We start from the raw sequence: 23,650 nt of genomic DNA on the forward strand, positions 1-23,650 counted from the left end.
AGAGTTTATATAGTGTGTATCCGCCCATAATTGGGGGTTAGACGCATGGGATAGGTTCGTCTAACCTTTCAAGACGACAAATATTAGCAGTGTGTGTGTCATAGGTCAGTTGGGGTCCGCCTCAGTGCCTCAATTTAAGAAATATCCACACCCACATTGACCCCTTTTGAGATATTGATGTCTTTAGTTTTAGAGCAGTTTTTCATCTCATAATATTACATTTTCCGAAAGCGAACGAGAGAGAGAGAGAGAGAGAGAGAGAGAGAGAGAGAGAGAGAGAGAGAGAGAGAGAGAGAGAGAGAGAGAGAGAGAGAGAGAGAGAGAGAGAGAGCCGAAATAAATTGGTGGCGTTTCCTTTCACCTCATGACTCAATTCACCTAGCAGTAAATTAGTAGTTAGTTTCTGGGTGCTGCGTCCTGGGAATGGTCAATAGTTGACCGACTAGTTGCACGCTCGCTCGCTCGCTCGCCTAGTGAGGATTGACTGGGAACCAGTCGATAACCGTTCACTCCCTGTTCACCCAGCAGTATACATTAGGGACCTGGGAATAAAACTGACGGGTTGTGTTTCAGGGAGAACTAGTGAGGAAGGCTCGTCATGTGCTACGGCTACGTAGCACTACGGCTCAAGTAGCTACGGGAAGGGAGGCTCCCAGTCTGCTAGCAGGAGTCAGAAGTTAATGTTCCTGTAGCTATACTGTTCTCCGTGAATCCCTTCCTTTCCCCATCTTTTTTCCTTTCCACCCCTTCCCCTACAAACACCTTCCCATTCTTCCCTTCCCCTCCTCCCCTGAACCCCCACCCTCCCCCTTCCAACTATGTGTTCCTAGATATCCAGTTCGAAGTGCCAGATCTAGTTCGAAGAACTTCATTTTTATGCGTTTCCTTTGCAGGTTGATGGCCAGTCTCTCTCCGGGCTGAGTAACCACGCCGCTGTGGACGTGCTGCGGGCCACGGGCCAGGTGGTCCGGCTCCGGCTGGCCCGCTACCTTAGGGGCCCCAAGTACGAACAGCTCCAGCAGGCCATCGCGAACTCCGAACTCAAGACCACACCCACCACCCCGAACCCTCCCAGAGCGCCGGTGGGTAACTTCGCTGTTGTGCAGAGTTGTAGTCGAAGTCTTTATTTTGTGGGGCTCTTGTTAGATGGCCGTGTGCTAGTCTGGTTGTTTGGTGATTAGGTGCTGGTTACTTGCTCCTTGACGACTGCTCCAAAAGTCCGTTGTTGTTGTTGTTGTTATAGATTCAGCTACTCGGAACAAGTTCCAAGTAGCACGGGCTATGGTGAGCCCGTAACTTACCTGGCACAGGAGCGGGGCAAGTAGCACGGGCTATGGTGAGACCGTAGTGGACTTACCTGGCACAGGAGCGGGGCAAATAGCACGGGCTATGGTGAGACCGTAGTGGACTTACCTGGCACAGGAGCGGGGCAAGTAGCACGGGCTATGGTGAGCCCGTAGTGGACTTACCTGGCACAGGAGCGGTGCCGTTCCAAAGTCCGTGTTCAGAGGTAGTTTTGGACTTAATTGGACACGAGGTGAACGATGGTGGGGAGGGGGTGAGGTGGGACTGGGGAGGGAGAAGTAGGGGGGGTCGAGCCCCACCAAGCAGCCCCCCCCCCTCCCCCCTCCCTCTCCGTGCCCTCAGTTCAACGGTGCTGTAAATTTTCTGGTGTTCCAGTTGAAAATTTCCTCCATTTGTCGACGTCACGATCGCGGGGGATATTCGTGTCTGTATTTCACGGCTTGGGTAAGTGGGCCACGACCCTTTCTTATTCTTATCTCCCATTTCTGATTCTCCTTTCCCTTTTTTCACCTTATCCTCAGCTTCTTCTCCCCTTTTCTCTTCCCCTTTTCTCTTCCCCCTTTCTCTTCCCCTTTTCTCTTCCCCCTTTCTCTTCCCCTTTTCTCTTCCCCTTTTCTCCTGTTTTCTTTCTATTTTTCATCTTCTGATCTTCCTTTTCTTTACTTTTCGCTCATTTTATGCCACCGTTTCTTCCATTTCATTTCAATTTGTTTGTTCATTATTCTGCTTCTTCCTTTTTATTTTCTTACTTTGTCTATTAATTCCATTCCTTCCGTTTTTTCAGTTTCTTCCTTTTTCATTAGTTAATTTATTCTTTATTACTATTTTTTTAGATTTTTAGTATAGTTTTCCTTCTCTATTAGATGCATATATATATATATATATATATATATATATATATATATATATATATATATATATATATATATATATATATATATATATATAATAATGGCTTCATTAGCAGGAAAGGCACAGAGGGGACCTAGTCATTAGACTAAAAAGGTTAAGTTGGAGTTTTGAACCACCTCTCTCACCTCTCATGTCTCACCTCCCACCTCTCATCTCTCACCTCTCATCTCTCACCTCTCATCTCTTACTCTCCCATCTCTCACTCTCCCCTCCATCTTCCCCCCGTCTTTCTCCCTCTCCTCTCCTCTCACTGTTTCTATGGAGCCACGTTGGAAAGAAAGAGTTAATTGTTTTCGTCTGTGGACATCAAAGTTAGCACAATGTGTTATGGGAGGCAAGATTTTTAATGATTTTTTTTCTGCCGAAAGGCACATTGTATTGTGTGTGGTGTGAGGACGGGCACACACACACACACACACACACACACACACACGTGTAAGAAACAGGATGAAAAATTCAGTGACTGCTATCATTATTATAACCAATTGAATGATACCACCATTGTGATAACTAGCTGCATAACGGGAAATACCCGTGACATGCATTTTCTCTCTCTCTCTCTCTCTCTCTCTCTCTCTCTCTCTCTCTCTCTCTCGCTCTCGCGCGTTCTCTCGCTCTGGCTCTCGCTCTCTCGCTCTCTCGTTCGTTCGCTATCTCGCTCTCTCGTTCGTTCGCTCTCTCTCTCGCTCGCTCTCTCTCTCGCTCTCTCTCTCGCTCGCTCTCTCGCTCGCTCTCTCGCTCTCTCGCTCGCTCTCTCGCTCGCTCTCTCGCTCGCTCTCTCGCTCTCTCGCTCGCTCTCTCGCTCTCTCTTGCTCTCTCTCTCGCTCTATGTCTTTTTCCCCTTCACACACATCACTAGGAAGCAGTCACATCATTTTTATAACTACCAAGTACCTATTTAGTGCTAGGTGAATAGACCCTCAGGTGAAAAAAAAACTGGCCATTTGTTTCTGCCTTGACCGGGAATCAAACCCGGGCCCTTAAGACTGCGACCCCCCCCCCCCCGCAGCTCCACGCCTCGCAGCGCGGTCAACTGTGTGTGTGTGGGGGGGGGGGAGGCAGAGAAATAACATTGTTAGAAATAAATGTACAAATAAAGGTCAAAGGTCAACTGTTCGAGGAGTTGCCAGCGTTTGTTTCATTAAGTTTTATGTTTTGTTTGTTATCTGTTCCCCTTTCTTGTGACAATTACATCTCTCTCTCTCTCTCTCTCTCTCTCTCTCTCTCTCTCTCTCTCTCTCTCTCTCTCTCTCTCTCTCTCTCTCTCTCTCTCTCTCTCTCTCTCTCTCTTTTAACTAAGGTTCATAAGGGCTGTCAAATGACGCACCTAGTGAAACTGCAAGCCAGAGCTGTTATCCTGCCTCAGCTCATCTGAAGCTTGCTCCTAGAAACTCACTTATTTCATAAGAATGTACTTTGAAAATAACACAGGGAACTGTCATATAAGGAACCTGGTGAAACTGCAAGCAAGAGCTGTAATCCTGCTTCAGTTAAGTTGAAACCTACTCGTAGAGTCCCATTTATTTCATGAGTTTGTTATAGGCATCAGTAGGAATAGCATTTATTAATTCACAACATTAGATAAGTCATATAAGGAACAGGATGTAGCCAACTGTGTGCCTGAGTCTTTGTGATCAGTTGACCTGATCTCCCGTGTATCAACCTGTTGAGTGAACAAGTTCCAGATGCGAGTCAGCCTCGGAGTGAATGGTTGCTGATGGAGTGATGTTCTTGAGAATGGCACTTCTAGCATGAGACTGTTGAAGGTTGAGAGCCTAGTGTTACGAGTGGGAACTACTGGTAGTCCACGGAGTTGGGCCAGGTGCGGAACTTTGAGGATGTTGGCCTTGTACATAACAGTAAGACCAACAACGTCACGTCGGTGTTGCAGGCTCTGATGTTCAGACTGTTCCCACCAGACTTGGTCAAGACTAGAGATAAACCTTCTTGCATCTCTCTACTTTGCCCAACACTGATGAATGACGGGACGGGGGGGTCAGGCCTTTTCCCTCTTTCAGGAGAGGGGTGCATACTCCAGATGAGAGCGAACTTGTGCTTCATATAAGGTTTTGCATCCCTTGCTGTTATGAAGGTGTGAGATGCGCCATGGAGCTGTAAGTTTCCTGGCTGCCTTGTGGGCTAGGTATAGGCACGTGGCTCTTCATTGTCACTGTAGAGTCGGACTCCATTCCCAAGATGTCAATTTCATCTGTGAACTCTAGGGATTTGCCGCCCATTTGCAGTTCCGTCCGATTCGCCATGTGCAGTCTAGTTATCATCGCTTGTATCTTCTCAGCCGCAAATGTGACCTGCCATCTCCTACCCCAGGTAGAAATTGCTGAAAGTTTGTGATTAATGATTCTTGCAGCAGTTAGCATTTCCTCCTTTCTGTATGTAAAGGTTAGAGTACAGTTATCAGCATAGGCTTGAGCTTCAAGAATGAGATGAAGAAGATCGTTGAAATAAACATTCCACAGCAGAGGGCCAAGCACACTACCCTGTGGAACGCTGGCACCAATTGAGTGGCTATCGGATTCTGCTCCATTGAGGACTACCCTTAGAGTCCGTTCTTGAAGGTAGTCTTTTATTATCTCTAAGATGGAGCCTGATATGCCTAGTGCTTGAAGCTTCTTTACTAATCCAGAGTGCCAGACCCGATCAAAGGCTCCTGCTATATCTAGAGCAACAACACAGCTGATCTTGGACTCATCCAGTGACTGATGCCACTGGAGAGATGGAGAGATTTAGCAAGAGATCAGCAGCAGATCGACCTTTTCTAAAGCCATACTGTTGATCACAAATTAGCCGATGATGGTCAAAAAAGAATATCATTTGCTGACCGATTAATGATTTTAAGATCTTGCCAGTAATGGAGAGCAGTGACACAAGTCTGTAGTTACCAGCCACTGAGCGGCGGCTTGTTTTGTGCACTGGAACATCTGCCTTCTTCCATAAGGAGGGCCACCTTCCTTGAACCAGGCAGAGTTGGCAGAGGCGCGTGAGAGGTGGAGCCAACAGGTCAGCGCAACAGCGAGGAAGTCTTGGACTGACCTTATCTGGCCCCACAGCTTTACTTGTGTCTAACGTGTTAAGGAGATGGAGAATTTCAGCCTGCTGTATAACTACTTCAGTCATCCTAGACACAGTGCTTGGGGCAAGATGTGGAGGTTACCTACCTTACCTTGAGGAGGCCTTGAGATGATTATGGGGCTTAGCGTTCCTGCGGCCCGGTCCTCGACCAGAACTCCTCGTTAATGGACTGGTCAACCAGGCTGTTGGACGCGCCTGCTTGCAGCCTGACGTATGAGTCACAGCCTCGTTGATCAGGAATCCTTTGGAGGTGTTTGTCAACTTCTCTCTTGAACACTGTGAGGGGTCGGCCAGTTATGTCCCTTATGTGTAGTGGAAGCGTGTTGAACAGTCTCGGGCCTCTGATGTTGATACAGTTCTCTCAGAGTACCTGTTGCACCTCTGCTCTTCAACGGGGGTATTCTGCACATCCTGCCATGCCTCCTGGTCTCATGTGGTGTTATTTCTGTGTGCAGGTTTGGGTCCAGCCCCTCTGCTATTTTCCACGTGTCAATTATTATGTATCTCTCCCGCCTGCACTAAAGAGAATACAGATTTAGGCATTTTAGTCGGTCCCAGTAGTTTAGATGTTTTACTGAGTGGATTCTAGCAGTAAAGGATCTCTGCACGCTCTCCAGGTCAGCAATTTCTCCAGCTTTGAAAGGGGTTGTCATTGTGCAGCAGTACTCCACTCTAGAGAGCACTAGCGTCTTGAAGAGTATCATCATCGGTATAGCATCTCTAGTGTGAAAAGTTCTTGTTATCCAACCTGTCATTTTTCTTGCAGTTGTGACGGCTACTTTATTGTGTTCTTTAAAGGTAAGGTCTTCCGACATGAGTACACCCAGGTCCTTTACATTGCCTTTTCGTTCTATGTTATGATTTGACTGCATTTTGTACGTGGTTTCCATTTATTATATTTTCATTTTTTCCGTAGCGCATGAGCTGGAACTTCGTTAAATACCATATTATTTTCTGTAGCTCATAGAAAGACCTGATTTACATCTGATTGGAAATTCGCTGTACTCTCTATGTTGCCAACTCTCATAAAATTCCTAGTGTCATCTGCAAAGGATGATACAGTGCTATAGGTTGTGTTCTTGTCTATGTCCGATATGAGGATGAGAAAAAGTACTGGAGCAAGCACAGTACCCTGGGGGACTGAGCTCTTCACGGTTGATGGTCCGGATTTTATTTTATTGACTATTACACATTGGGTTCTGTTAGTCAGGAAATTGTAGATCCATCTGCCTATTTTTCCGGTAATTCCTTTTGAACACATTTTATGTGCAATAACACCATGGTCACATTTGTCAAAGGCTTTTGCTAAATCTGTGTAAATTACATCAGCGTTTTGTTTGTCTTCCATAGCATCTAATGCCATATCATAGTGGTCCAGCAACTGCGACAGGCAAGAGCGCCCTGTTCTGAAATCATGTTGTCCGGGGTTATGGAGAAGTTGTGATTCCATGTGTTTTGTGATCTTACTTCTTAGCACTCTCTCAAAGATTTTTATGATGTGCGATATTAGTGCTATCGGTCTGTAATTTTTTGCCTCTGCCTTATTTCCTCCTTTATGGAGTGGTGCTATCTCTGCTGTTTTTAGTATGTCAGGGATAACGCCAGTATCTAGGCTTTGTCTCCACAGAATGTGGAGGGCCTGCGATAGTGGTTTTTTTACAGTTATTGATGAATATGGAGTTCCAAGAATCCGGGCCTGGTGCAGAGTTCATAGGCATACTGTTTATGGCTTCTTCAAAATCCAGTTGAGATAGGGTGACGTCTGATATATGATTTAATGTTGGCATCACATCCATGAAAAATTCATTTGGGTTATCAATCTTTAGTGTGTTTAGTGGCTCGCTGAAAACAGAGTCGTACTGCTTCCTCAGTAACTCGCTCATTTCTTTGTTGTCATCGGTGAAAGTTCCATCTCCCTTTCGCAGGGGCCCGTTACTAGATGTGGATTTTAATCTTGATTTTGCATAGAAGAAGAAATATTTCGGATTTCTCTCTTTTACTGATGGCCTTTTGCTCTCTTTGCCTCTCCTGGGTTTTGTATGATTCTTGTAGCTTGAGTTCAATTGTTTCTATTTCTCTACCTAACCTTCTTCGCCGATCTTGAGATAGGGTGCGACTCTCAAGTTGTTCCGCGATTCGTTTTCTTCGCCTATGTAGGGAACGACGTTCCCGTTCCAATCTGCATCTCTTCCTCTTTTTTCTTATGGGTATGCGGTTTGAACATATTTCTAGTGCTACTGAGCTTATTTTTTCCAGGCACTGGTTCAGGTTTGCATTTTCTAGCTGTTCTTCCCAGCTTATTTCTGTGAAGTCTTGGTTCATTTGCTCCCAGTTTATCTGAGGCTGACGTTCAGGATCAGGGACCTGCATCTTGGCAACAAAATGGTTTGCCAGTAGAAAAGCTTTTACCTGACAGTTGGTTGATGAGTATCCCTTAGATGAGTATCCCTGTGTACACTCTGACTCACTCTCATGTGTGACTGTGTACACCGTGACTCACTCTCGTATGAGGCGAGACAAAGCCCTTGAAAAGTTTAGTCTTGCCCCCTCGTGAATTCCAACTCCGCAAGCTGCCGCTCGAGCTGATCCTTGAGCTTTATCTCATCTTTTGGTTCTCGATGTCATCACGCATTTGGATTTCTATAACGAATCTTTGTTTATGTCGCCACAGGTTATCCAAGGGGAAGCACCTACGAAACCTCTACATCTTTAATCATGGCGGCACTGTTTACAGTTATTAAACAGCTTATGGGCTCCAAAGCACCACGAAGTTGATTATAACATTAACAGCCTTGGGTTGTTAAGTTCCCAAACTCGTACATTGTTTAATAAATGCTAACAAAGTCGCCATGATTGAGTTAAGATGTACAGGTCTCGTAAGTGGTTACATAAATGCTTGATGAATCCTTGCCCAGGTAATATAGGATTTTGACTATACGTGCAGTATATTATCGCTGTATTCCTTCTGTTAGAAGTTGAACAGTTGTTCATCCTCCAAGTGGCTTGTTCATGCTGTTATGCTGTTCATGTTGTACCACTATGTACTGCTCTCTTGTTACACAAGGGAGTTTGTTATCTTGAGGTTATCTTGAGATGATTTCGGGGCTTTAATGTCCCCGCGGCCCGGTCCTCGACCAGGCCTCCACCCCCAGGAAGCAGCCCGTGACAGCTGACTAACACCCAGGTACCTATTTTACTGCTAGGTAACAGGAGCATACGGTGAAAGAAACTCTGCCCATTGTTTCTCTCCGGCGCCCAGGATCGAACCCGGGACCACAGGATCACGCGTCCAGCGTGCTGTCCGCTCGGCCGACCGGCTCCCTCGTGTGTGTTGTCATGGGATAAGTATAAAGCGGGAATATATCTTTATCACCGGGTATGCAAAAGTAGTTGAACAACAAATACAGTAGTTGAACAACAAATACAGTAGTTGAACAACAGCAATAGTTGAACAACAGCAATAGTTCAACAACAAATACAGTAGTTGAACAACGGCACCTCCAATATCAGTGGTCGTGTTCGCCAACGGCGTCGAAAAATGTATTCATTCTTATTTCTCAATATAGGCTCAGCATATTGAGTATTGTGAGGGAAGGGAGAGGGAAGAGGAGGAGGGGGGTGCGAGAGAGGGGAAGGAGGTGGGAGTACAATGATATGTTACCTGTATATGCTACACCATCATTGTAATATCTGGCATTATAATATAACTAGTATGTCACACGTATAACCAAACCAAATAATCACCCAAGATCTGAACTTTGCGTAGACAGCTAGAGAGAGAGAGTGTGTGTGTGTGTGTGTGTGTGTGTGTGTGTGTGTGTGTGTGTGTGTGTGTGAGTGTGTGTGTGTGTGTGTGTGTGTGTGTGTGTGTGTGTGTGTGTGTGTGTGTGTGAGAGAGTATTCACCGTCAGAACGTGATTGTACATACAGCTTACAGGCCTGCGAGTCCCTCGGCCTCCTTTGATGTGGAAGCAGTAGTAGTAGTAATCCACCAGTAATCCTGGTGGATTACTACACCATGATCATCACTGCCAGCCTCGTGACCTCCTCCACCGTTGACCCGAGTTGACCCAAGTTGACCTGGCCCTGGGTTAGCGCTTGACGGAGTTCTCTCTCTTCCTCTCCCCCTTCCCTCTGTATGTGTGTACCTGCGCGCGCAGGTGCAGCTGTAAGGCGTTGTTACAGTGTAAAAGTGATTTCCTCTGATAAGTTATGGAGTAAAGCGAGGTAACTTCGTTAAAGCATAATCGTAATTGGTTTGGATACTTCAAAGACTTCCCTCATTTTTAGAAGTTGTTTTTTGGCGGGCTCTGCTGAGGAAAATGTGTTCGGCTTTGTTGGCTTCGGGAATATTGATTTGTATTTACTGGTCCACTGCCTGTATGGTCGGGAGCTTGGCCGTCTATATATTCGACCAGCCATCTATTCGACCGTCTATCTATTCGACCGTCTATCTATTCGACCGTCTATCTATTCGACCGTTCATCTATTCGACAGCCCCATCTATTCGACAGCCCCATCTATTCGACAGCCCCATCTATTTGAGACCCGTCTATTCGACAGCCCCGTCTATTCGACAGCCCCGTCTATTCGACAGCCCCATCTATTCGACAGCCCCATCTATTCGACAGCCCCATCTATTCGACAGCCCCATCTATTCCACCGCCCCATCTATTCCACCGCCCATCTATTCGACTGTCCGCTTGCCCGCTCATCCATTCATCTACCTATCCTTCCAACTACTGATTCACCCCCATCTATCTCTAAACCTATCTACTTCTACCTCCATCTACTTCCACTCCTTCTCAGGGTGGAGGAATAAGGAGAAAATATCAAGAGTTGAAAGACATTGCAACCTCCTTAATGTGTCCCTTTAACTCAGACTCTTAGGGGGGGGAGTATTCTTATCCTCTCATTAGCTCTTGAGAGTTTTCTTCGCTCTTGCTGTAATCTCGCCCTTAAAGAGGTTATAAAAATCTCACCGAGTAACAACCTTACACCATCTTGAGTTCCTGGGGTCCTTGCGGGTATAATTTGGTAGTCGAAGTGGTTGGGCATTGTACCCCTCTACTTAGATATTTTGGCATGGCACCTTGTCCTCGTATCCCAGCTCCTTGTCCTCGTATCCCAGCTCCTTGTCCTCGTATCCCAGCTCCTTGTCCTCGTATCCCAGCTCCTTGTCCTCGTATCCCAAGCTCCTTGGCCTCGTATCCCAAGCTCCTTGTCCTCGTATCCCAGCCCGACCTGGGGCCAGACTAGGAGACAGGTGCATACAGAGATAGAAGAGAGAGAAAAAAAGATGAATGCACAGCCTTCATACGAAAAGAAAGTTGAAAAGATTCAGTGGTAAATATTTTCAGAGTATTGCTTGATGTGGGACCCGGCTGTGTGCGGATTTCTCTCTTCTCTCTCCTTCTCTTCTATTCTCTTCTTCTTCTCTTCTCTTCTTCCTTCCTCTCCCAATGTCCTCCTCTCATCCCTTTACCATCCTTTCCTCTCCTTCCTTCTCCTTCCTTTTCCCTTTCTCCTTCACTATCCCCCCCCCCGCCTTCCTCTGCGGGGGTTGAGCTCTGGCTCTTTCGGCCCGCCTCTCAACTGTCAATCAACTCTCTCTCTTTCCCACACATATTTCCAGAAAGCAGCCCGTAACAGCTGTCTAACTCCCAGGTATCTATTTACTGCTAGATCAACAGGGGCATCAGAGTGAAAGAAACTCTGCCCGTTTGTTTCCGGCATCGCCGGGGATCGATCCCCGGATCCAGGATTACGAATCCCGAGCGCTGTCCACTCAGCCACCAGGCCCTTGGTGGGGCACACGCACACTGTGCGCGCGCGCGTGCGTTCGTGCAAGTTAGAGGGAGGAATAAGTAGCACTCTGGTGGCTGGGGGAACTTGGCTAGTTTTTGTTGGAGGGCGCGTTTGAGCGCGCGCACGTGCTCCCTTCTCCAGCCCCCCCCCCCCTCCGTTCTCTTCCTATAACTGGACTGGCCGTAAATTTGTCACGTTGTGCATCTCAATTCAATAAACTGTAAAAAGCAGGAGAATCTTTCAATCCCAGTCTCAACTGTGTTCCATTACCTCAGTAAATACTCCCGCCCCACTAAAATGTGAAGTCTTGAATATATCTTAAGAGGGAATCCTCTTCCTCCTCCTCCTCTCATCATCCTCCTCCTCTCTCATCCTCCTCCTCTCATCCTTCCTCCTCTCTCATCCTCCTCCTCTCTCATCCTCCTCCTCTCTCATCCTCCTCCTCTCATCCTCCTCTCATCCTCCTCCTCTCCTCTTCCTCCTGAAGAAGCGAGGGTCTCGCTTCATGCAGGTCGGCGTTCAATCCCCGACCGTCCAAGTGGTTGGCCACCATGACCCCTTCCTGACCCCTTCCCAGTGCTATATAGTCGTGATGGTTTGGCTCTTTTCCTGATAATTCCCTCCCTCTTTTTGTCTCCCCTCCTTTCTCCTGCTCCTCCTCCTCTTTTTAACTCTGTTAGGTGTGTGTGTGTGTACTCACCTAGTTGTGCTTGCGGGGGTTGAGCTCTGGCTCTTTGGTCCCGCCTCTCAACCGTCAATCAACTGGTGTACAGGTTCCTGAGCCAACTGGGCTCTATCATATCTACATTTGAAACTGTGTATGGAGTCAGCCTCCACCACATCACTGCCTAATGCATTTCACCTGTTAACTACTCTGACACTGAACAAGTACTTTCTTAAGTCCCTGTGGCTCATTTGGGTACTAGGATTCCACCTGTGTCCCCTTGTTCGCGTACCACCCGTGTTAAACAGTTTATCCTTATCTACCCTCTCAATTCCTCTGTAATTTTGTAGGCGGTGATCATGTCTCCCCTTTTCTGTGTGTGTGTGTGTGTCCCTTTTCTGTGTGTGTGTGTGTGTCCCTTTTCTGTGTGTGTGTGTGTGTGTGTGTGTATGTATGTATGTATGTATGTATGTATGTATGTATGTATGTATGTATGTATGTATGTATGCGTTTCCAATGGCTTAGTTTAGTATGTTACAGTAATGACAAAATCATTTATATAATGCTGAAAACGAAACAGTTAAACAGAAATGTAATAGAAAGAGCAAAATGTTGCTATGCACAGATGTAGTTTTCGGAGGGCTCAGCATAAAGGATGCTTGTGCAACAATTTCCGAAAGTCTTGAAATAGTTATGAAAGTCTTGCAAGATTTCTGAAGACCTTTCAAGATTTCAGCAATCCTTGTAAGAGGTCAACAGACTGTTTTTAATTCAACTGACTGCGTAGGAGAAAGCATAAAGAAAATTTTAAACAGCAAAATATGTTCCTCAACAAAAGCAAACTCGAGATATTTGGCGGTTGAAGTGGATGGAGAAAATTTTGAATTTGAAATATGTTGGCGGGAACCAGTTTTATTTTGGTGTTGAAGTGGAGGTTGAAATCTAATGTGGAGTAAAGTAAATTTTATTCAGGAGAGTACTTACATAGTTGACTTACAAACATAATATTGGATTTATAGATGTGGTAAGTGTGGTAAGAGTCTGGCATGGAGTAGTCATGTCGGAAGACCTCACCTTTACAGAACACCATAAAGTAGCCGTCACGACTGCAAGAAAATGATAGGTTGGATAACAAGGTCCTTCCAAACAAGGGATGTCAAAATAATGATACATTTTAAGACACTAGTGCTCTCTAGGATGGAATAGTGTGGCACTCTAACAGCACCATTCAGAACCGGAGAAATTGCTGACCTGGAGAGCGTGCAGAGATCCTTAACCGCTATAATCCACTCTATAAGTCATGTTAATTATTGGGGCCTATTAAAAGTTCTAAATCTGTATTCTTTAGGGCACAGGCGAGAGAGATACATAATAATCTACACGTGGGAGATAGTAGAGGGGCTGGCCCCGAACCTGCACACAGAAAAGACACCACACGAGACCAGGAGGCATGGCAGGATGTGCAGAATACCCCCGTTGAAGAGCAGAGGTGCAACAGGTACTCTGAGAGAGAACTATCAACATCAGAGGCCCGAGACTGTTCAACACGCTTCCACTACACATAAGGGACATAACTGGCCGACCCCTCACAGTGTTCAAGAGAGAACTATCAACATCAGAGGCCCGAGACTGTTCAAGACGCTTCCACTACACATAAGGGGCATAACTGGCCGACCCCTCACAGTGTTCAAGAGAGAACTATTAACATCAGAGGCCCGAGACTGTTCAAGACGCTTCCACTACACATAAGGGGCATAACTGGCCGACCCCTCACAGTGTTCAAGAGAGAACTATCAACGTCAGAGGCCCGAGACTGTTCAACACGCTTCCACTACACATAAGGGGCATAACTGGCCGACCCCTCACAGTGTTCAAGAGAGAACTTTATAAACACCTCCAAAGGATATCTGATCAACCAGGCAGTGACTCATACGTTTGCTACGAGCAGCCGCGTCCAACAGCCTGGTTGACCAGACGACCAACCGGAGGCCTGGTAGACGACCGGGCCGCGGGGACGTAAAGCCCCGAAATCATTGCAAGGTAACCGCAAGGTATACTGTGTTTCTTCAGTGAAATTTGTACTCTGGAGTTAGGCGACTGTTGTGGGTTGCATCCTGTACAATGTCAGTCATTCAATGGGGACCTTGAAAAGTTCCCCTATACTGGGAAACCAAAATAATGACTTAAAAATAATTTTGCAGTTACTATACGTTATATAGTGTATAAAGTATAATGAGAACCCCCCTTCAACTTTGACAGAAAACGTGGAACACGGTCAACGAGAGAAAACGTGGGCTTGAGAAATTGGGGAGACTTGAGATTTTTCGTGTAAGGTCATTTGAGAATACGCCACATCCGGCCTAATATACGAGACAAGTGGGCCGACAGGGAAGTTACCGCCCCCCTTCCCTCTCACTGACGGGACGGGAGATAGGAGAGACAAACGTAGAAATGGAAGGGTTGTCTGGGAAGGGGAATTGAGTTAGAACTGTACAGGAAAGCGAGTGTCAAGCACGGAATTATTGAGGAGAGGGAATAATGAAGAGAGGAGCAGGAATAGTGAGAAGAAATGATGAAAGAAAGAGACGAGATAAACTGAATAAATAACATGGAAATAAGAGGTGGAAGGAGAGGGACTGAATGAGGATAATATAAATAAAATATAAACATAAGCATAAGAGAGAATATATTTATGAGAATTAGGGACACGGGGAATAATTAATTATACCGAGGAATGCAGAGAACGTTAAAGAAAGATGAGAGGCAACATTTAGAATGGTGGGAAAATATATAGTTGGATAAATGTTGAATACAGGACTGAGAGGCAGGCAGGCAGGCAGGCAGGCAGGCAGGCAGGCAGGCAGACAGACACAGACAGACAGACACAGACAGACAGACACAGGCAGACAGACACAGACAGACAGACACAGACAGACAGACACAGACAGACAGACACAGACAGGCAGACACAGACAGGCAGACACAGGCAGGCAGACACAGGCAGGCAGACACAGGCAGGCAGACACAGGCAGGCAGACACAGGCAGGCAGACACAGGCAGACAGACACAGGCAGACAGACACAGGCAGACAGACACAGACAAAATAACAAAACACAATAGCAAAAAAATAGTTAAACTTTTTGATGAAAAAAGTATTTTTGGATGGCCAAAAATATTCATACAGCTAATTTTGTTGTATTAATAATAAAAAATATTATTTTATTAAATCTCTCTTCTAAATATTTAATTTTTCACTGGCTCATTCTTTTAGTATTTTCTGCACTTGTTCTCCGTGATTGGAATTACTAATACCCAAAAACTTGTTCTGTAGTTCAGAGTGTTCACTCCTGAACTAACAAATGGTACAACTGGTTGTTGGAAAATAGGAATTGTTTTGGAAACCCCTCGAACTGGAGATCAAATATCCACGCGGATGTGGGCGTGACGTTCACTGATTGGTTTTTGTCCGCCGAGGCCTGCGGTGATTGGTTCTCGCTCTTTGAGTTGTCTTTGATTGGTTCTTGTCAACCACGACGAACACTGATTGGGTGTTACCAACTATCGACGTGTTCTGAATACTTATTTTCACGGCACGTTAGTATTATTGGGATCTTATCCTAGCCCGTCCTCATAAACAAAGACCAAAAAGTCCATTCCATGCACCCGCCAAACCCGCTGTTTATGAATGAATAACGGTTTACACCAAGCCGTCCTCGACTCGAGTCCAATACATCCAGCGGTCGACCCCACAGACGCATTCATAAATTTTAACATGCTGTTCATTCAAAACGGGAATTTTCTCAAGTATAAATTAATATTATAATATATTAGCATATTGTGCATATATAGGCATAGGTTAGGTTAGGTGTTTAGGTTCTGTTGGCGATTATTTGTATTTGTAGTACGTGGGTGAAGCATTTATAGCGTTGTGATTCGAACAAAATTCGTCAGTGAAGCACTTGTTCCGGATATGTTCGAACGTCAGCAGTTGTGAGTCGTGTGTAAACCGCTTTTCATTCATAAACAGGGGGTTTGGTGGGTGCATGGAATCACTTTTGGATCTTTGTTTGGAGGACGGGCTGCTTGCTCACGACTCACAACTGCTGACGTTCGAACACTTCCGGAACAAGTGCTTCATTGACGACTTTTGTTCGAACCACAACGCTGTAAATGCTTCACCCACGTACTACAAATACAAATAATCGCCAACAGAACCTAAACACCTAACCTAACCTAACCTAAGCTTAAATCTGCACAATATACTAATATATAACAATATTAATTTATATTTGAGAAAATTCGTGTTTTGAATGAACAGCATATTAAAATTGATGATAGCGTATTTGGGGTCGACCGCTGGATGGAATGGACTTGGTCCGAGGCCGGGTTGCTTATCCACCATTTGGTGAGCCTTGTCTATTATCCTGTTAATTGGTCGTTCTCTGTCACGCTACGCTCTGATTGGTCCTCACATGTGGGTGAGTATTGCGCTGGTCAAGAACCCAACAGCATCCTTAACAATGGTATCAGATGATACAACAAGGTGGTTATCCCATATAAGCCCGGGTCTAGGATTTACATGTACACTTACGAAGCCTGTGCATCTTTCTTCAAACATGGCGGCTTTGTTTACACTTATTAAACTGTTTATGAGCTCCGAAGTGCTACGAGGTTTTCTGTTTATTAGAAACTTAGCAGCTATGATCAAGGAAAGATCTACAGGTTTCGTAAATAGAGGCGTAAATGCTTTGTTGTAAATTTACTAGATTTACCATGTCGTGCTGCAGCTCTTGGGTCACGCCTCTTCTAAAATACCTGTGACTCATTTGGGTACTTCATTCCTAGCTTTGCATCACGTGGTACGAGCCCCAGTTATTTTGCATGTCGTGATCATGGCTACTCTGGTTATTCTCTCTCCCAGCTACACGTGGTTAAATTTCTTTTCGTCTTTTTTGTAACTTGTAACGATATGATTCAAAGTTGGTGCTGCATATTCCAGAATGGGTCTAGCGTACGTGTATGTTATAAAGTATTTTATAAATAAATTATTTCACTTAGTTTTACGTTTTTTTTTTTTAATAAATTCGTCTACCGATCTCTCCAAAAATACTTTTAAAGAGAAATATCACAATGCACACTGACGCACTCAACACACACTCAAGCACACCACGCGCACTCAAACACCAAACACAGGCACTCTTGCATTCAACTCGGGTATGTATTCAAGCAGAACTTCATGAGAGAGAGAGAGAGAGAGAGAGAGAGAGAGAGAGAGAGAGAGAGAGAGAGAGAGGGAGGGAGGGAGGGAGGGGGGAGGGAGGGAGGGGGGAGAGAGAGAGGGGGAGAGAGAGAGGGGGAGAGAGAGAGGGGGAGAGAGAGAGAGAGAGAGAGAGAATATCTTACCCAGTAATATACTACCCAACCGTTACAATCCACTATAAATACAATCTTGATGCATTTCGATACAATATCCTACTGGGATATACATTCTCGGCGCAAGGATTTAATGCAATGTTTGCAAGGAAGAAAGCTAATTCACTTGCCATTTCAAGATTAGCGAATTTTATTAAGCTAGGTAAACATAGTTTCGTTTGCATTTTTGTATTTTTTTCGGAACATAATCTCGTGGGTTTTACATTTTTTTTAAAACTGGATAAACTGGGATTTGGGAGTTAAACAGGAGTTTTGTATTTGAAAGTCAATGTGTTGACGTAATGGATTATGCTCGTTCAGGGTTGACTTGATAGGTTATGCTCGTTCAGGGTTGATTTGATAGGTTATGCTCGTTCATGGTTGACTTGATAGGTTATGCTCACTCAGGGTTGACTTGATAGGTTATGCTCGTTCAGGGTTGACTTGGTTATGCTCGGTCAGGGTTGGCTTGATAGGTTATGCTCGTTCAGGGTTGACTTGGTTATGCTCAGTCAGGGTTGGCTTGATAGGTTATGCTCGTTCAGGGGTGACGTGATAGGTTAAGCTCGTTCAGGGTTGACTTGATAGGTTATACTCGTTCAGGGTGGCAGTAAAATAATATAGTCCTTGAGGATTGACGTAATAAAGTTAGAAACCCTGAACGAGCATAATCTAAGGCTTTAGGATCCCTATTTATTTGGGCGCTGCATTACGATGAGTGTTAAGTGTTCTACAGATTCTTACAGGTCATTCTCTACTTTGAGAATTTGTAACTCCTTCAGGATTTGCAATATAATTCTGAATTCTCGTTTTCTTTTCCTGGTTAAATCTCATTTTCTATGCCAGTTAAACCCTCGTTTTCTATGAACGCTGAACTATTTTTCTACGGCTTCTTCCCCACACACACTCCTTTCCTCCCTCCCCACACCCCCACTTTCCCCCCTTCCCCAGCTAGGAGTGGGGGGGGGGGAGTTCCCCGGCCCCCAAAATTGTCCTAGACTAGAAAATTCATTCCCCGCCGGGGCTCACAGCGCCGCAGAATAGAACCAGTGAAGAGCAGAGGTGCCATAGGCACAATCAGAGAACACTGTATAAACATCAGAGGTCCGCGGTTGTTCAACGTCCTCCCAGCGAGTATAAGAAATATTGCCAGAACAACCGTGGACATCTTCAAGAGGAAACTAGATAGTTTTCTTCAAGAAGTGCCGGACCAACCGGGCTGTGGTGGGTATGTGGGCCTGCGGGCCGCTCCAAGCAACAGCCTGGTGGACCAAACTCTCACAAGTCAAGCCTGGCCTCGGGCCGGGCTTGGGGAGTAGAAGAACTCCCAGAACCCCATCAACCAGGTATAATCTTACACCAATTTATCTCATGCTTGCATTTCGTATACTAATGTATCCAATAGCAACATACTTTGCACTGATGTATCCTACACCCACGTATCCTTCAGGATACAAAACACACAAGTCTTGCAAACAAACGTGGAATGGTCCTTTTCTATAAGTAGATGACTTCTGTCTCTTGTTTACAGGCTGAGATTTCGCCTTATAGCTCATGGTAAGCCCTGCCTTACTAGTTTTCCCTGGGACACAACCCGTGAATTGATTTACAACCGGGTTGTTTATTACCGTTGAGGAAATAGGGACGAACAGTCAAAGGCTTGGTGCCTAGTCAATCCTGTATGGACAGGGCTCGAACCCTGCCGAAATCACTGGCGAGGTGTGGGTCGCGTGCGCTGCTGCTGCGCCACACGGACGCGCACGCACGCACACGTATGTATATTTGAATATAGCAGAATAATTTTTGTTAATTCCGCTGAATATATGGCTTATGCAAATTGGCAGAAAACATTAATTTTGGTGACGGCAGCAAATGTGATGGGTTTTGTTCCTTCGTAATTAATGTCAATGTCACAAAATTGGGGTAACAAATTTTATATATCTCTTTTACTGTGAAAATAGTTGAAACAGGACCATCTGCGGCGAAATTTGATGATAAATTGTAACATGAAAACGTTTAATAGCTGTTAAACTAATCTATTTGTTTCATCTGTGTTGTATTTGGGAGCCGCTGGTCATACAGCTGACTTAACGATCATGTTGTTGTTTAAGATTTGCTACCTGGAACAAAACGTTCCAAGTAGCACAGGCTATGGTGAGCCCGTAGTTGAACTACAGATACACTCAACCCGTCCTCTCAACTTGTCACAACGTCACAATAATGGTGTTCTATATTGTCCGAACTTCAGCCCGTCCTCTTAAGATTTCCCTACGTCAAGAAACTGTCGTACTAAAATACACTTATCCTAACCTACCGGGGGACCCAAAACAGCGGGACAGTGTGTCAATTTCGCAAGCCGCTTCCATTTTCTAGTACGACGAGTTTTGGCCTTGTACGTAACGCATAGATGGAAATGCGGCGTTTTGTTAAAGAGGACAGGTTGGATTAGATACACACATTTTGGAGAAGTTAGCCGCGCACTATGTTAACATTAACTCAAAATAATCTATCCTAACCAACTCTAACCTGGTAGTAGGCATCCATCAGTCTCAGGAGACTATGGAGTTGCGCTCTGGTTGTCGGTCTGGAGTGGCCTCACCAGGGCTCAGAGCCAGGGTAGGTTGATTCGGGGGAGAAGCTAACAACTCTAACCTAATACGTTCTTTTCTAACCTAACCTAATCAATCCTAACCTAACGAACTCCAAACTAATCCTTCCTAAACTAAGCCTAACCTAATGTCATATCCTAATACATCCTATCATTGCCTAATCTAATTTACTCTAACCTTCCCTACCCAATCGTAACCCAATCTACACTTTCAATAAAATTATTAGGGGCCGCTTAACTGTTTATATCTGCATTCTTTGAAGCGCAGACGAGGGTGGGGAGAGCATAATTTATACACTTGAGGGACTGGTTCAAAATACCCCCGTTGAAAAGCCGCGTATATCAAAACGCTAGTAATAGCAGTACATCAAAATAACGATAGCAAAAGCCGTATATCAAAATAAGGATAAGAACAGGAGTAATACAAACAGTAATAATCGTATCTGTTTAAACAAAAAGACAACAATGACACTCGAGAATGTAAACAACGAACTACAAGAAAAAAAAGCCTACTGAACAATTCCCCCTGAAGATCACCCTTCCGTTTAGTGTGTTGTTTGTTTACTCTTTCCCTTCCTCCTCCTTCTCTCCTTCGTCGTATTTTCTTTATTTATGTTTTATGCTTTCTGGTTTAGATTTTGGTCAACTTTTCCTGGCTGTTCTGTTTGTTTGTTTCTCCTTATATGTATTCCGTTTTTCAACATTTCTCTACAATGTTTACATATTTCTCTTGTATTTTTATCTAATCCTTTTCTGTTTCATCCTATTCCTTGTCTACTTTACCCTATTCCTTTTCTATTTTTCCGAATACCTTTATCTTTATTCTTTATATATTTTCCTTATATGTTCCATAATTCTTTTCTGCAACTTTTGGTATGTTTTTACTTTTATTGGAACCGTATGAAGGTAATTACATGGAATAAAATGTCTTAAACCAGTAGTGTAGTTCGGCAAGGCCAATCAAACTGTTATTACCCGGCCAACAGAAGCAGTAACAGATGCAGCCTAATTCCTGCTTCATAATTGACTCTAATGACACTATAATGAATAGACAAAGTAGCCAAGAATTATGAAACTAATAATGGTACTGTATTTTTTGAAAAAAAAACAGGGTAAACGAAGAAGGGACAAAATTAAGATATCTCTTTGTCACGAGAACTAACTGGTAATACTGGTTAACTCATCCTAGTAAGCTCCTAAGTATATATCTTGACACGGGAGACATCTCCCGTCACGCAGGGTGCAGTCGCACCTCCACAGATCTCCAGTATCAGCTCTTGATACTGGTAATGGCTCAAAAAGGCCACCACATACGGGCTATTCATGCCCGTGCCACCTTTTGGGTGGCTTAATCTTCATCAATCAATCAATCTATATCATGACCAGTTATATAAGCTTATTATATTTTATCCTGCTTCATCTTTCATAAGCCTTGTATATAAGAATTTACTAAAGGAAAATTGCACAAGGAATATTGGCTAATGCGAAGCAGCTCCTGTCTGTACCTTACAGAACTCGTTCGTTTAATGTCCGATCTTTCTTTGCTTTAAGCGAGGTTTAGCTTCCTCTATTTACTGACGTTCTGTTTCTTGGGACAGCTGTAATACAACTGATGAACTTCCTCAGATCAGGCCAGGTATCTCCATTCTGTGAAGTCGGATATCGATTACAAATTTGACAATATGAAAGTCTGTACTTGAGAATACATCAAGTGATAGAGAACGTATTTGTTAGCAATATGATTTGCATAAATATTAATACGTTTCAGGAAGTGTCGGAGTGAAATTCAACAACAGAAACCTCGTTACAGTAACAAGCGTTCTGAATAGTTAATACAATGACCAATGATTTTCCAGCGTTTAATTGGATGATAGTGAAGGGGCCGCCGCGTCACTAGGCTACAGAGATGTCTGGCACAATTGAATATGGCGGGTAATGCAGGAAATAAAACGGCAATATGATATTTGATGTATTTAATTGATCGTCAGATTAGCGAATCATAGTTTACTTTGCTTCAGTTGCTTATAATTTTGTATACAATTTGCTGGATGCTTTCATGGCTGTTGGGGTGGAGTTCACGCTGAGTGATAAACAAACAGGGACATGTTCACTGCAATTACGAAATGCGTTTTCCTTTGATGCATCAAAACATTTGAATATGTGTGAGTATTCACCTAGTTGTGCTTGTGAAAGTTGAGCTTTGGCTCTTTGGTCTGTGTATTTACTATTTGTATGCAGAATTGAGCTATTAGCTCTTGGACCCTGCCATTCTAATCAGTTTATTTGTCCTTTATTATGTCTACTACATGTATTTATCTTACGCACGCGCGCACACATCTCCAGGAAGCAGCCCGTAGCAGCTGTCTAATTCCCAGGTATCTATTTACAGCTAGGTAAATAGGGGCATCAGGGTGAAAGAAACTCTGCCCATTTGTTTCTGCCTCTGTCGGGGATCGAACCCAGGCGCTTAGGACTACGACCCCTGAGCGCTGTCCACTCAGCCGCGTGTGTGTTTGTTTTAGACATGAAGCGGCTATTAATTAGCTTTAGTAATGTTTATTTTTGTTTTACCTATAAACGCCTCATCGTGTTGACTTGAAACTTCAAAAACTTTTTGTTTGCGAGGGGAAAAAACAAAAAGTTTGGTTGCTATTGAAATTTAAAACAAAAAGTAGCAGGTCTCATTATATTGCAAAACTTTTTGATAAATCTACAATTTTTGTTGTAGGGCAATGTAGCCTATGGCTACTGTTTGATTTTCTTACGATGTGGAGACTTATTTGGCAGACATCAAGGTACCGTCTCTGGGATATTTAGGGCTCGAGTTGTTTTCTCAATTTGTGATGAATATTGAATTCTAGGAGTCTAGGTAAGGGTTATGGGAAGACTTTGGTACGTGTGTGTACTTTTCTTTACTATTTGTATCTGCAGAATCGAGCTGTATTTGCTCTTGGACCCCCCTTTCTAACAAATCTATCTACTACATATATTTTTAATACACACACACACACACACACACACACACACACACACACACACACACACACACACACACACACACACACAAGCAGTCCTCCTCTGTCTTAATCCTTGTCATAATTTTGGCATCGTCAGCAAACATTGAGAGAAATGAATCTATACCCTCTGTGTGTGCACATGTGTGTGTACTCACCTATTTGTGCCTGCAGGATAGAGCTCTAGCTTTTGTACCCTGCTTTTCCAACTGTTTGTGTTGGGGGTTGGGGGGGGAGAGTATTGTCATAATATTCTTGGCATGCCTACCAAGGTATGGAGTCGACGTGTCTGGTGGAGTTTCATATTTCCAACTAATTAATGTGTAGTTGTAAATTAGCAGTTTATGGATTATGAATGTTATCCAGCTAGCATTGACTGCTAGCATTGACTGCATGAATTCTGGATGTCATTGTGCTTGCCATGACTGAACAGTAACAGTTGATGAGGCTACTGTAGATGGAGACATTTGAAACCCAACTAAAGGGAAACTTTTGAGAAACATTCAAATAGAGGCAGTGACAGATAGACAGACAATAACTACTAAAAAGGGTTAGGCATTAAAACTAGAATGGATAACATATACAAATTCTATTTAAAGGGAATATGCGGATACTGTTATACGGTAATTAGAAGAGGTAAAAATAATGACTAAATGTGCTTAGAAAATTAAAATGGTTTGGGATAAAATTTTATAATTTTACCCACAAATATCTAAGACCCCTAAACGAGCGAAAAGGTCATGATTTTTACGCAGAAGGTAGTGGACGTTACAGACAAGGAAAAATGGGATAATAGGTTTGCAATAGCAATATGACATCCATCACCACAGACACTAC

General features: G+C 44.1%; 1 protein-coding gene across 1 annotated transcript in view; it reads left to right on the forward strand.

The window, feature by feature from the left end:
- LOC123748468 (multiple PDZ domain protein) overlaps positions 1–23,650 on the forward strand; it is a 1,300,933-nt gene that overhangs the window by 702,973 nt on the left and 574,310 nt on the right. Inside the window, 1 exon segment of the mRNA XM_069303573.1 lies at positions 894–1,082. Coding sequence (XP_069159674.1) covers positions 894–1,082 — 189 coding nt within the window.

The sequence above is a fragment of the Procambarus clarkii genome, chromosome 50 (genome assembly GCF_040958095.1).
Source record: "Procambarus clarkii isolate CNS0578487 chromosome 50, FALCON_Pclarkii_2.0, whole genome shotgun sequence".
Classification (NCBI taxonomy): Eukaryota; Metazoa; Arthropoda; class Malacostraca; order Decapoda; family Cambaridae; genus Procambarus; species Procambarus clarkii.